This window comes from Notechis scutatus, chromosome 3, assembly GCF_049901735.1.
Source record: "Notechis scutatus isolate UNSWTSFEM ecotype Mainland chromosome 3, rNotScu1.2, whole genome shotgun sequence".
NCBI lineage: Eukaryota > Metazoa > Chordata > Lepidosauria > Squamata > Elapidae > Notechis > Notechis scutatus.
Window position 1 is genome coordinate 25,551,434 of NC_142011.1, and position 15,512 is coordinate 25,566,945.

Consider the following 15,512-nt stretch of genomic DNA (forward strand, 5'->3'; position numbering starts at 1 on the left):
CCCGGCTGACCACCTAATTGAAGGGTGGAGGAGTTTGAAGGTTCAAGCCGATCTTGCAAATCAAATGCATTCATCTCCTCCTCATCGTTAGAACTTGCTGATTCATATAAGTCCTCCTCGCTGGAGCTGTCATTCAAAAAACCTGTAGCAGATGCCGGAATCACAACACTATCCCTCACCGCAGGGCCCTTCCCCCGGGTCTGGCGATCCGGATGCGGTTTCGAAGGGAAGCGTGCATGAAAGTCTCGAAGCAGATCCGAAGCATGAAGTGTAGACGCATCCGTCCAGGAACAAACCTCCGAGTCATCTACCCTCCTCCTGACCAAATACTGGAAGCGACCTTTGAGCCAGCGGGAATCAAGGGCGTCGACCACCGTATCGTCAACAGCAGGCTCCTCAGAAGGCAATGATAACGGACCCGGTTCAGCAGAATCACGTAATCGACAAACAGAAGAATCAGGAATCAAAAGAGATCGATGAAAGACGGGGTGAATACGCATGGATCGTGGCAAAGTGAGGCGGTATGCCACGGGATTAATAACTGCCTCAATCGGGAACGGACCAATAAACCGATGATCAAGTTTTCTAATAGGGCGATCGACCTTCAGATGTTTTGTAGATAGCCACACTTTATCACCCACAACTAACGGAGGTGTATCTCGGCGGGACCGATCTGCAAACCGCTTATAATCTTCTTTTGCCTTGTTCAATTGTTGTATCAGTAGACGGCGAACTGCGTGTAGTTCTTCCAAAAACTCTCGGGTCTCAGGAACCGGGAATCCATCATAGTTAATGGGAAGAAACGCGGATGATAACCCATATTTGCAAAAATGGCGTGACACGGGTGGAGGTATGCTGCGAGTTGTTAACGCGAATTCTGCTAACGGGAGGTATTTCACCCAATCGTTTTGTCGCAAATTAACAAAACATCTCAAATATTGAGTAAGAATCCCAATCACCTTCTCCGTCCCGCCATCAGTTTCCGGATGGTGCGCTGGCGCTAAACATACTTTCACTTGCAAAGCCGCCATTAACTGTTTCCAAAATTCTGCCGTAAACTGGACCCCACGATCAGAAACCACTCTATCAGGCAGTCCATGTAGACGGAAGATATGTTGCAAAAATAACTGAGCCGTAGTGCGGGACGATGGTAATTTCCGACAGGGAATGAAATGGGCCATTTTAGTCAACATATCCACTACCACAAGCACTGTTGTGAACCCCGATGAAGATGGTAAATGTGTCAGAAAGTCCATAGAGATCGCTCCCCATGGTCTACTTGGAGTCGGCAAGGGTTGCAAAAGTCCAGGAGGTGCACCGGATGCTGCTTTCGCTTGCCTACATTGAGCATAGAAGCGCGTAAGAAGACACATCATGACGAACTCGAGGCCACCAAAAAGTCCGAGTGACCAAATGCAAGGTCTTGTGTAATCCAAAATGACCAGCGGCTGGGTTATCATGACATTGTGTCATGATGAGAGCCCTCAACGGTCTGGTAGGCACATATAATAAACCCCGATATCGAAGCAGATCGTCTTCAAAAGACCATGGAGAAGTTGGGCCAATGTCCTCCCGTCTCTGCTGCGTCCATGCATCCAAACGTTGCGCCTCTCGTAGTTGGGCCCGTAAATCTACCGGTTCCTGCAGTACGGCTAGAGATTCCGGTGGTAACACTGTCCGTAAAGGAAGAGGATCTTCGGCATAAGTATACTCCGGTTTCGAGATAATGCATCCGCCCTCCGGTTCTGACCACTTGGAGCGTAAGTAACCGAGAAATTAAATCTGGCAAAAATAACGACCAACGAATCTGCCTTTGATTCAATTTCCTAGCCGTGGTCAAATGTTCCAGGTTCCTATGATCTGTCCGAACCTCCACCTTGTGTCGAGCTCCCTCCAAATGATGTCTCCAAGTCTCAAAAGCAACCTTAATAGCTAACAACTCTTTTTCCCAAATGGTATAGTTGCGTTCCGAAGCTGTAAGCTTCCTAGAATAATAAGCGCAAGGAAACAAAAAGCGCCATCCTCCGAAGCTTGTAACAGCACTGCTCCGATAGCGACATTAGAAGCATCTGTCTCGACCACAAATGGGCGATCCGGATCAGGATGCTTCAATATGGGTTCAGTTATAAATGCTTTTTCAAAGTGTCAAAAGCCTGTTGTTGTGGAGGCCCCCACACAAATGGAACCTTCTTACAAAGAAGCTGGGTTATGGGATCCATTATCTTCGCAAAACCTGGAATGAAAGTCCGATAATAGTTGGCAAATCCTAAAAGTCGTTGCACATCTTTAACCCGACGAGGAGCTTCCCAACTACACAACGCCTCAACCTTTTTGGGGTCCATAGCAATGCCCACAGGAGAAATAATGTGTCCCAAGAATTCGATGACGACTGAAAAAAGAAACATTTTTCTAATTTAGCATAAAGTTTATGTTCCCGAAGACGCTGAAGCACTTGACGCACCTGCTGAAGATGTTGCTCTTTAGATTTTGAATAAATCAAAATGTCGTCCAAATATATGACAACAAACTTATCCAACATGTCTCGAAAGATATCGTTCATTAAATGTTGAAATACAGCAGGAGCGTTGGTCAAACCAAATGGCATAACGGTGTACTCGAAATGACCATAACGAGTGCCAAAAGCCGTCTTCCACTCGTCTCCCTTACGCATCCGAACCAAATTGTAAGCTCCACGTAAGTCAAGTTTCGTGAAAATTGTAGCTTACCGTAACTGCTCCAACAATTCGGAGATGAGCGGTAAAGGATAGCTATTTCTCACAGTGATAGCATTTAAGCGTCTATAGTCACAACAAAGCGAAGTTCTCCCGACTTCTTCTTGACAAAGAGAACGGGTGCTGAAAGAGGGGATGACGAAGGTCGAATAAATCCCGAGCTAGATTTTTATTCAAAAATTCTCGAAGTGCAACTAGTTCAGGCTCAGACAAAGAATACAACCTCCCCTTTGGTAATGGAGCGTCCGGTATCAAATCCACGGGACAGTCATAAACACGATGTGGTGGTAATTGATCTGCCTCCTGTTCACTGAAAACATCGGGAAATCCGACAGCTCTGAAGGAATCGAGGCAGCAGAAGCGACAATATGTTGGCCTGCACAGACATGTCTCAGGTGGTCCACACATTGCAAGCTTGGAAAAGAAACAGCGTTCTGCGCCCAAGCCACCAACGGATCGTGTAGACGCAGCCAGGATACTCCGAGCACCAAAGGAAGATGGAGGTTCGAAGTGATATAAAAACTTATCGCCTCCTCGTGATCCCCAATACGCATACGCAGTGGTTGGGTGGCAAGCGAATAGGTCCCGACTTGAGTTCGCGCCCATCTACGGTTTCCACCTGCATGGGGGGATTCACAGGCACTAAAGGAACTTTGAAATGTTTTACTGAAATCATAATCCATAAAGCTAGTCGTAGCCCCTGAATCCACCAGTGCCACGGCAGGGATTCCCTCCTTCCGAGATTGCAAGAATATGCGAGTGTCCAAAAGTAAATGTCGAGGAGGGCCAGAATTAACTTCAGCAATTTGAGATGAAAGTGAATACTGTGCCCGACCTAGGGTTTCCCTGAGGTCGGGCCTACCCCGTTTCCCGACGGACCAGCAATGGGTTTTGATACAGGTCCACGAGTCCCCTTCCGAGTGCAGGAATTTGCAAAATGTCCCGAACCCCCGCAATAAAGGCACAAACCTTCCTGAAATCTTCTCGATCGTTCCTGAACTGTTAACGAGGGCGGAGTGCGCCTATCTCCATCGGCTCCTCTGCTGGAATTCTGGATTGGAAAACCCTCATAGGCGGGGTGCGTGAGCGAGGAAACACAGGTGGCTCTGCAACGGTCCGTTTACACCCACGATGTTGTAGGCGAGCTTCAATACGTAAGCATTGAGTAATCAATGTGTCCAAAGTTGAAGCACGCTCTGCATGAATTAGTTCATCCTTGATAATGTCGGACAAACCCTCTTGGAATGCTGCCATGTGAGCTGGTTCATTCCAGGTGGAGTCCATACACAACAAGCGAAATTCTGCAACGTATTCTTGCAATGAGTGTTTACCTTGAATAATATCCCTCAATTTTCTGTCCACAGTTTGAGATTTAATTGGATTCTCAAACATAACGTTCATCTGTTGAATAAACCCCTGGAAATCGTCCAGTAATGGACTATCTTGTACTAATAAGGGAGTAGCCCATTTGGCAGCCTGCCCGGTTAACAAACTAATAATAAAGCCAATTTTAACTCGATCGGTTGGAAAATCCTCCGGCCTCACAGAAAAATACAATTGGCACTGACCCAAAATGTTGAAAACATGTCCGTTTGCCCAGAAAATTTATCTGGCATAGCTATCGAATTTTTCTCACAGGGGTGCAGGGGAACTCCAGCTGCAGCTGAAACAGTTTGAGAATTGGCAAGCGATAATAATTGTGTTACCTGATTTTGAAGGGATACGTTGCTCTGGAGTAATTGATTTATTTGCATCTGTTGCTGCTCCACTAATTGTTGCATTTGAGTTGAATCCATCGTTGCAAAGATGGTCTGTTAGGTCCGGAACAAAAATGTTATGTCCCACTTTCTAAAATAAACAGTTAAGGCTGAAAGCAGCAGTCCTTGTAAAGAAAGGCAGCAAACAGGAAAATGTTATGTCCCACCTTTTAAAGTAAACAGATAAGGCTGAAAGCAACAGTCCTTGTAAAGAAAGGCAGCAAACAGGAATTTTCACAGATAGCTCCAATAAGTAAAAGTTCCAACGAACTAAATCCAAGACTCAACAAGATTCTTCAGATCAAAGTCCTTCACAAAATAATTCCAATAAGTAGAAGTTCCAACGAATTAAATCCAAATCCCAACAAGATATTTCAGATCAAAATCCTCCAAACTGTGCTCTTCAGTTCTCTCTTGCAAATAGACACTTTGTTCCGGACAAAGTGCAAAGTCATATCTCTCCCTTTATAGAGTAACTAATTAGTCTAATTGCTGGTCTGCTCTCCTACTGTAACCTCGTTGGTTCCTCCTTGTCAGGAGACGTCTTGTCCTGACATCTACCCAGCAATCATCCAAATTATCATCTTCTTCACCTGAAGATAACATTTGTTCCTCATTATCACCCGTTCCCGGCTGACCACCTAATTGAAGGGTGGAGGAGTTTGAAGGTTCAAGCCGATCTTGCAAATCAAATGCATTCATCTCCTCCTCATCGTTAGAACTTGCTGATTCATATAAGTCCTCCTCGCTGGAGCTGTCATTCAAAAAACCTGTAGCAGATGCCGGAATCACAACATATATATATATATTTTACATTGGGGCAAAGCAAATGGGTAACCCAGTACAAACTTATAGACTGATAGCATTCTTCAGAATTCAACATACTATTTGTTCTTCTGTTACTGGTACCAAACTCCACATCCAACCCTACCTCATCCAACCCACCATCACTCAAAACTAGGCCCGCCCGACCCTAACTACCTGTATTCCAACTACAACTGGCCTTAAATGCAAGCTACTCAATGCAAGCCTTGTAAATAAAATACCTGAATTTCTCCTCTTACTAAATACGGCTAAATTCAACTTCATATTTGTCTGTGAAACATGACTCAATGCATCTCTCCCTGACTCCATTACCACAGTAAGAGACTATCATGTTTACCTATCAGATCGTGAAATCCGTAGAGGAGGTGGTAGTGTTATCTTCTATAAAAAGTCCCTACATCTAAAAAACATCCAAGTTACCCAGGAGCTTGCTCTTCCTGAGACTATCGTCTGTGAACTGTCCTTAAATATCACATTTCGATTCTTACTATGTTACAGAGCCCCTGATAATGACATCAAACATGTAAACAAGTTAAATTCACTACTAACATGGGCAACATCCTGCCCACATGCTTTTATCTTTCTTTGTGACTTCAATCTACCTCATATTAACTGGACCCTAAACGAATGTAAAACTGAACCCACGCATGCAACCTTCTACAATGCTGTAACAAATCTGGGACTGGAACAATAGTAATCAACAATACTAGACTTAACAACTGCCTCAATCTCATCTTCTGCAATAGTTTGAATTCAATTTATGGAATACAAATTAAAGAACCCTTTTCCAACAGTGACCACAACATGATTGATTTTTGTCTCAACATACATCTACACAAAAATCATTATGATGGGATCCCCAATTATAACTTCAAAAAAGGCAACTATGATCTTATAGACAACGATCTCTCATCTCTTGATTGGCAACTTCTATTCACTGGATGCAATACTGTTGAAGATCATTACAACATATTTTTACTTGAAGTCAGAAGAGTCATCAAACTATATGTACCAGTAACAACTCCCAAAACCAGAAAAAACAAATTACCCATAATAACAAGGAAGCTTCAATCGAAAAAGAAATCACTGGCGGAAAAACAAATCTGGTCACATTGCCAACTTCAAAAGCCGAGACAAAACTTTATGTCACTAGATAAAGAATGAATGCACAATTATCACATTAAACAAGAGGAAAACCTACGTACCAATTCCACCCGTGCTTTCTACAATTTTGTAAACAACAAACTAAAAGACTCAAGGTCCATCCCACCCCTGAAAGGACCTAATGGTAAAGACTGCAATGACGACAGTATTAAAGCGAACCTCTTTAACACATTCTTTGGCTCACTATTTGTAAACAGCAATGGATCGTGCCCAGTATTTCCTAGTCGAACCACAGACAACTACAATAATCTAATATATATCGATTTTAAAGCAGATAATGTTGAAAAAGCACTACGCAATCTAAAACCATCTCTATCTATTGGACCGGATGGAATATGTGCCTACTTCTTAAAAAAGCTATCCACTACCATAGCCAAACCTCTAAGCAGGGGTGGGATTCTACCAGTTCGCACCTATTCGCTAGAACCAGTTGTTAACATTCTAAGCAGTTTGGAGAACCGGTTGTCAGAAGAAATTACTGGCCTAATCCTATAAGGAAGGCAGGAAGGAAACATTCTGGTGTTGCTTACAGAAACTGCCTCTCCATTAACCCTTATTACATTCTTGGCAGGACTAGACTAGGTCGCTGGAGTTTTTTCCCCCTCCTTTGCTGGTACTTTGCTTGTGTGGGATGACCGTTCAAAGTTACAATGGCACTGAAAAAAGCGACATTACCATTTTTCAGACTTATGACTGTTGCAGAATCCCCACAGTCATGAGAGGCCAGGCGAGGAGATGCATGCCTCAGTGTGAGTGATATTGAGTTGGCCACGCCCAGCCAATAACATGACCACCAAGCCACGTCCATCCAGTCACATAACCACCAAGCCATGCCCACCAACTAAGCCATGCCCACAGAACTGGTTGTTAAAAAAATTGAACCCCCTCCCTGCTTCTATGCATAATCTTTGCAAAATATTTCAGGACCAGCTCCTTGCCAAACCTATGGTCACAAGCCACGGTCATCCCCATCTTCAAAAAGGGAGACCTAGAAAAGGGAGAATTTTCAGCCTAGTTGAAAATTACAGACCAATCTCTTTATGCTGCGTCACCTGTAAAGTCATGGAATCAATTATTAACCAATCCATCATCCTCCACTTAGAGACAAACAACCTACTCTTCAATAAACAATTTGGTTTCAGAAAAAAACTATCCTGTAATCTGCAACTCTTACACTGCAAAAACATATGGACTACACAACTCGATCAGGGCAAAACAATAGACGCAATCTACATAGACTTCTGTAAAACCTTTGATTCAGTGGTACATGACAAACTAAAAATCCTAAAACTAAAATCTTATGGTATCTCTGGACACCTGCATAACTGGATAGAAGCATTCCTATCAAACAGACAACAAATGGTCAAAATGTACATATAGTACATAAGTACAGTACCTGTCAATTAATACTTCAGCTTCAACCATAACAATACAAGAGCACACAATAGATACAAACTCAAGGTAAACTGCACCAAACCTGATTGCAGGAAATACGACTGCAGCAACAGAGTGGAATATTCTACCTGACTCTGTGGTTTCTTCTCTAAACCCCAAAAACTTTAACCTTATACTGTCTACTATTGACCTCACCCCTTTCCTAAGAGGTCTGTAGGGGGCGTGCATAAGCGCACCAACGTGCCTACCGTCCCTGTCCTATTGTTTCTTTTTTTTCTTATTCGTATCCATTTCATGTATTCATAACTATGTTTATACTTATACCTGTTAGCTTGACAAAATAAAATAAATAAAATAAATAAAGATCATTTAAGCAATTAGAAGATTCACTGGCAGCAGCTTAAAACAATAGAAAGTTTGAAAGTCCTGTTATTCAGCAAAATGCTCTAAGGCTTGGTAATGCAAATTCAATAATAGTGAGGTCATGGGATATTAAACTACAAACTTTGCAATCATATTTTGGTTCAGTGTGGGGGCGCACTGCTAAGGCTAATTCTGCTGACTGCTAGCAGTCAATCCTGATCAGATCAAGGTTGACTCAATCTTCCATCCTTCCTAGGTAGGTAAAATTGTTGGGGGGGGGGGATAATATGCTGACTCTGTAAACTGTTTAAGGAGGCTTGTAAAGCACTGTGAATCGGTATGTAAGTCTCAGTGCTATTGCTATTGCTATTTTAGCCTATTACATTGCACAACACCTATGCATATGCTTATAGTTCAGTGTGTTGTACCAACCTACAAACTTGAGTTAAATGATTTAAAATAAAGTTAAGATATGATGTTAACAAGTTACATTTTTTAATTTTGAAATCAATCAAATTGGGGTCAAACTTAACCTTTCATCTATTGTAGAAAGCCATATAAATTGCAAAGAGCCATGGAAAACTAATAACTAATTTTCTTTTTGAAAAAACAATCCAATATACCAAAACAAAATGTCTGTGAATATGCACAGATTTATCAGAAATAAGATATGATTGCTGGGCTAGAACAAAAATCTGAGGATTATCAATGAAAATATTTTAAGGAAGCAAAAAAGAAAAAAAATCCAACCCACACATCAAGTCAAAAGACAACGAAAATGACCACAATGAAGTATAATGTCATCTGAAATTAATAAGGAACAATAGTGTATTAATGAGCCTACATAATTTTCTGAGCATTAATTTCTTAATTAATTCCAATTTCTTAAGTATTTCAGATTAGGAGTAACTATATCCCAGAGAATTGTGAGATTTTTTTTTTAATTCAAGTTTTCAGCTGACAGTATTTGTGAATACATGAAGGTTCATATGGCATTCAGAAGTGGCTATTTACTAAGAAATATCTTGCCACAACGGGCATGATTACATAAGAAGCCATTGCCTGAATGATGTATTTAAATGATAATAAGAATATTAGCATTTGTCTACAAATGGGAGTAGGATAAAATGTCCCTTCTGTTCTCCACAGTATGGTCTTGATGTGACCACCATGATTGGTGCCTATATTTCCATTTCTAAAAAACCTGAAAAGATTAACCATGTCTACACCTGTAATATCAATTTATTAGGAAGATTTACTTTAACACAAACGGATCAAAACAAGCCAGACATTACAAGAAGGGCAAAGTATTGCCAATGTGAAAAGCAGACCAACTTACCAATTTCTTGAATTCCTCTTCTGTAAATTCCATGTAGTCTCGAGCGATTCTGTAGTCTGTGTCAATTGTGGATCCGAAAATGAGTGGATCATCTGTATTCAAGGAATAATTTGCACCATCCTTCATAAATCTGGAAAGACAAAAATGGAAATGTTAAATGATTTATTATCCATGGATAGAAATATAGTATACCGCATTTTGCTACACATTTACCAAAACCTAAAACGGTGCTGCTAGCTTTTCAAAATATTTTATAACAGGGTTTCTTGCAAATTCAAAAAGTAATCCAAAGGAAACATAAGTGAGCTGAAGTATAATTTATTTGAAATAATTATAGTAATACCAGTAGCAACAATACTTACCTTATTACAGGATGTTCTTCGAATCTGGTTTTACAGGCTCCAGTGAGACGACTGGACCAAGGACAGAGCTATATATATAATAAAGATGCTCAATACAGGTCTCTTTTAAAGTGTTTTAGGTGAATAAATATTTATTAAAATAATAACATGAAAATGTTACTTGAGAATGTTTCTATAAAAAGCTCATAACAGCTAAGAGTAATTCTATGTATAGATTCAGACCAAATAATCCATTTTTGTTCATCCTGAAATATTGCTTATAAAATCATCTGAACCACTTCATGTAAAGTGAACATCTGAACTGAAAAATGCACATGATGCATTTGTTATTATTAATCTGTACCTCTGCAGACTATTTCTACAGACTCTTCATGGAAAGATTATGGAATAAACTACACCTATCTAATTAAGAATGAACTGTTGTCAGTCGTAAAAAGAATAATTAATTAATGCCAGTTAAAGGATAGTTAATTCAAAGATTTGAGATCAGTCAGATACAGACCAAGAACCAAATCATGTTTGTTAAAAGAGTTCATTTACACCTTTTATTTGCAGTAAAATGCAACAGTATGGATCTGATAGCCATCTTATCATTCTAGTTATATATGATGGCTCTAACATATGGACTTGTCTCTTGGTATCAAACTGTAGACACAGATACACTTCAGTGATATCCCCAAAAGCAAAACAATAAGACATGAAATATGAATATAGTTTTCTTTCATTAAGCAATCAGGTTACACATAGGACAGTATATTTATAACCTGCAGTGTGACAAATAAGGATCAGGCTTGCATTATGTATTTCTTGTACATAATGCAAGCATCCAAAAGTTTACACACACCCTGTCAAGGTGTAGGCGCCAAAGAATCTCTAAATGAACAGAAACCCTCACACCCTTTACATAATACAGGAGGACCTTGGTATTCAACCGCTTTGAAACTCATCAAATTTGGTACTCAACGCATTTTGACGCAAAAATTTGAGTACCAAATTCCTCATTTGTTTGGTACTGAATGCACAAGTTAGAACTTTTCAGTGTTAGCTGCCTTATGATTCACTACATTATTCCTTATGAAAAAAATTTGTTTGGTACTCATTGAGCCTCCCAGAATCACAGAACTATGTCCAAATTTGTCCACTTGCTATTTTCACTATTTACTTATTTAACCTTATTTCTTATTTGCCCACAAATAAAGAGTGGATTGCAAAACTAATGGAACTGGCAAAAATGACAAAATTGACTGCTTTAATGGAAGATAAAAGGTTTTTTTACTTGGTTTCTATTTGAGTCCACTTTTGAATTTTTTGCTTGAGAAAGATAAAAATGAAGCTTTAGTGTTTGTTAATTAGAAATGTTATGATTATAGAAATATTGGCATATTATAATTATTCAATATATAGATTGTATATTTTTAAGATCTATGGTTAAATTTAGAATAAGTAGTCATTTTGTTCTGTGGTTTTGGGGAAATTTGGATTATTTAGTTTATGTATTGTTTATGATGCTTTTGTTATAATTTAGAGTAAGAAGTTACTATATTATATATTTGTACTGAAGAAGGTTGAAAATATTTTTATGTTCTTTTCCTTTTGACACTTTTTAATTCCCCCCTCTTTAATTCCCTCCTCTTTCTTTTAATGTTTTCTTTTTTAACTTGTATTTTATCTTTTTTGAAACTTAAAGTTGATTTTTTTAAAAATAAAGGCTTAGAAGTTTTTTCTTTTATGAAGACTGATGATATGCATGCTGTACGCAAAATACATTTTATACTAATCAGAGTAATATCACAGGATTTTATTTCAAAAGTTCCTCATTCAAGCTATAGCATTTCTAAGAAAGGCAGAAAAAAGTAGAGAAAAGCAGATTGACTAGCGTTCTGACTCGGTATAAAACAATTATTTTTGTCTTTAAAAATTGTTAAGGAAGTACATACAGAGATTTGCAGAAGATATTCTATTACCTCAAAATGTATATTTTTTTCCAACAACTGTTTGTAAAGCTGTTCATCCTCAAAGATGTGGTAGCCATGGCCAATTCGTTCTGCCTTAAGAATGTTGACTGCCTATAGTGATATAAGTGGAGAAAATAGGAAGAAATGACTATCTGCAGATTAGGCTAAAACAACAAAGTTGGATGGTGTTTAATGAATATCTAGCACAAAATTATAAAGTACAGTGTAGATACATTTATAGTAATTCAAGAGTACAGTTTATCAATATATGATCATGACTTAGATTTACATATTACTTTCTTCTAATATCATTCCCATACTCATTTTTTTTCTGACTAAACCTGAATTTCTCTTATGTAGGAATTCTCAAATGATAAAGAGTTTATTCTCCACACTATAACCTCAAATCACTTTCGCATAAACTTAAGAGAAAGCACAGCAAAGCTTGAATAGTTTAAAACTGATGGAAACCATTAACTGATTTCAAAAAAAGGTCTAACATTGTAAGTAATAGAGCTCTCCTTTTGTTTATGCCTGTAGGATTTGGGCATTTATAGTTTGCTTTGTCCTGTATAGCTGGATTTTTCTAATTCATATTTTGACAGAAAAGAATTGAGCTACAGTGTTCTGTAAAGTAACCTTTGTATAACAGAAAATAATGGCAACATTATTTGCAGTCTGATCCTAGAAAATCAGAATATATTATTTAATTTTTTTTAAAAAGCACAATTTTAACAGTAAGTAGAATAATGAGTGGAAATGAAGAGGTGCTACTTAATTAATGATTAAGAAACAATTTGGGACAAATATTGAATTTTTTGCCGGACAAGATGTTTTGCAAAACTATCCTAATTACTGATGCTATAACAAAAGGAGTATTTAAATTACCTCTTCTTATCTTTAACCTCTTCTAAAATAAATTGAAAACTTTTTTTTTTGTTAAGCAGTCCTTACAGAATTTTACAATTTTGTATATTAGTTCTACGTGGCAGCTTTCCAGATGACACCCAAGTTCTATGGTATAATTTCCTACCTCTTTGATGACTTGGGATGTTCCAACCTCTCCGGCATGAACAGTCCGATGAATACCACATCTTTCAGCTTCCTGAGCAACAGGAAATAGAAACTGTAATTTGCAATTTTTGAAGAAAACAACACATTTTGAGGAAGGTATCTGCTAATTCATATTCTGTGTGAACGTGGAATTGCCAAACAAATACATCCTACTTAGAACTGTTTTTGCTCTTAAAGGGGAAAAATGATTATTAAAATGAATGCAAAGCTCAGAATGTTGATAGTTTCACACACAAAGACACATTCTTATGTACATATATAAGTATATACATATATATGGTGTACTAAAAACCCAGGCTCCATAGGCCACTCAAATTATTATTATTATTATTATTTAAAGAAAAACAGTTATTGCTCTTAGGAATGTTCAAAGATCATGCATCAAACAAGTTGGGAAGTATTTAAAAGAAGACGGCAATGAATTCAAATGTTTAATGTAATTTATATAATGAACTTTCTATGGGGTCAGATTTTTGGTACACCGTGTGTGTTTGTGTTTCTGTGTGTGTATTATAGTAACAAATTTTATGCATGAATTTTTAACCCAGTCATATTCTTATATATACATATACTGAAGAATAGATACCAAGAATAAGATTACTAATAAAAGGCCATGCAAGTACATACTGTATATATTAATAATCATTTTAAAAAAAATTACCAGTTGCTTAATAAGATACATAAAGAAGTTATACTATTATAGTATTAATACATAGAAACCCAAGTTTCTATAGCTGAACTGTTATTGCTATTTTCCAATCATCTGGCACAATATTTCTGAGCTTCTCTGTCATCAATAAGCTAGAAATATTATTATGAACTATGTCAGTTGCAGGAAAATATACAGAAGATGTATAAGCATTTTTTGCACTCTGATTGATGCATTATTGCATCCTTCAAAATACTGTTAAAAATATCTTAAGGCAAAATATACACCTCCCATTTTTTCACAAATTGTAATGAATTTATTGAATGTCGGTACTTAATTGAGAACTATGGTTAATTCAAACTGAACAGTCTTAATGAAAAATGAGGAAATGTGTTTAATTCAATTAGATGTAAAAGCCAGACAAATATTGATTTAAATCAAAACTTGTTTCTGTATCTATTTGTGTAATCCTACCATGTGTCTCACAAAATAAGGCCAGGCCTTATTTTTTTTTTGACCCCCGAAAAAATGGCTAGGCCGTCTTTTCGGAGGTGACTTAATTCCCCCCCACCTTGCATCCTTGGGTGGGCAAGCAGTGACGGCTTGATGTTGACCTCGGCGTTGGTGGGGCACTTCATATCGGGAGACCTTCCACCACCGTTGCTTTCCCTTCTCCCGTGCTGCCGCGGCGTTTAGAGCAACGCCGCGGTGTTTGGTGCAGCCACACGTGGCCAGCCAGGGCTTCTCCCTGCAACCGGAGCCTGGCAGAGACACTCGGCTTCAGGCGCTCCTGTTGCCGCCTTCCCTTTGCCTTTGAAGGCAAAGCCAATTCTTTTAAAAACGACACCCTACTACTGGTACGACTAAGCCTTCCCTGCCCGAGAGGGCAACCCAACCCTACGTGGGGAGGCGAATCTCCCAGGGCCACAGCGCAGGATCGGCCCACCCCGGGAGAAGCGCCCAGCCACCATCCTTGCCTGGCGCCGGGCAGAGTGTGAAGAGCTTTGCCCGGGGCGCCCACCGCACCTGACAGGCAGGCTCTCCTGCCTGGCGGTGGAGCTCTCGCCAAGGCAGCGAGTGTCTCCCCGCCGGGCCCTCCGCTCATCCCAAGGCTGCGCCAGAGCCGTGCAGGCTGGGCAGAGCCGGGAAAGCAAGCCGCGGGTGCGCGCCCACCTGCCAAGCAAATGAGCCTGGCCGACCTGAGCTTGGCTTCCTTCCCAAGTCCCTCCAGCCCGAACCTGAAGGGGCCACCGGGAGAGGCTGCCCGAGGCAGTGATAGCACCCACCCGTCCACGGACAGGGAGGCGAGGCGATGGCAGCACTGCTTCCCTGGCTGGCGGGTCTGGCGGAGAGAGCCCGAAGCCGCCCTTCCTTTCCACCCCTCGTCCAGCCTGTCCCCATCCCCACGCATTTCCAAATGCGCCGGCAGCTCCAAATGCTGCAGCAGCACAGGCATCGGGCAGAGGCACTGACTCAGCGGGGCTCAGCTCGGAGGAGGACGCGTCACCTTGCCTCCCTGTCCACGGATGGGTGGGCACTATCACTGCCTCAGGCAGCCTCTCCACATGGGGTTGGGCTGCCCTTTCGGGCAGGGGAGGCTTTGTTGTACTGGTAGTAGGGTGTCATTTTTAAAAGAATTGGCTTTGCCTTTGAATGCGAAGGGAAGGAGGCGACAGGAGCGCCTGAAGCCGAGTGTCTCCGCCGGGCTCCGGTTGCAGGGAGGAGCCCTGGCTGGCCGCACGTGGCTGCGCCAAATGCCATGGTGGTGCTCTAAATGCCGCGGCAGCATGGGGAAAAGGGAAAGCAACAGTGGTGGAAGGTCTCCTGATATGAAGTGCCCCACCAACGTCAAAGTCAACGCAGGCAGCACCATATCCGGGTATGCAACAGAAGTACT

At 40.4% G+C, this 15,512-nt stretch overlaps 1 protein-coding gene across 3 annotated transcripts in view; it reads right to left on the reverse strand.

Annotated features, from left to right (window-relative positions):
* The window catches only part of ADA (adenosine deaminase), a 74,041-nt gene that overhangs the window by 31,034 nt on the left and 27,495 nt on the right, over window positions 1-15,512 (reverse strand). For all 3 annotated transcript variants that reach the window (XM_087959345.1, XM_026665025.2, XM_087959346.1), the window contains 4 exons: window positions 12,926-12,997; window positions 11,902-12,003; window positions 9,938-10,005; window positions 9,576-9,705 (listed from right to left, as the gene is read on the reverse strand). In XM_087959345.1, the coding sequence (XP_087815471.1) occupies window positions 9,576-9,705; window positions 9,938-10,005; window positions 11,902-12,003; window positions 12,926-12,997 (372 nt within the window). The remainder of the gene's footprint in view (window positions 1-9,575; window positions 9,706-9,937; window positions 10,006-11,901; window positions 12,004-12,925; window positions 12,998-15,512) is intronic.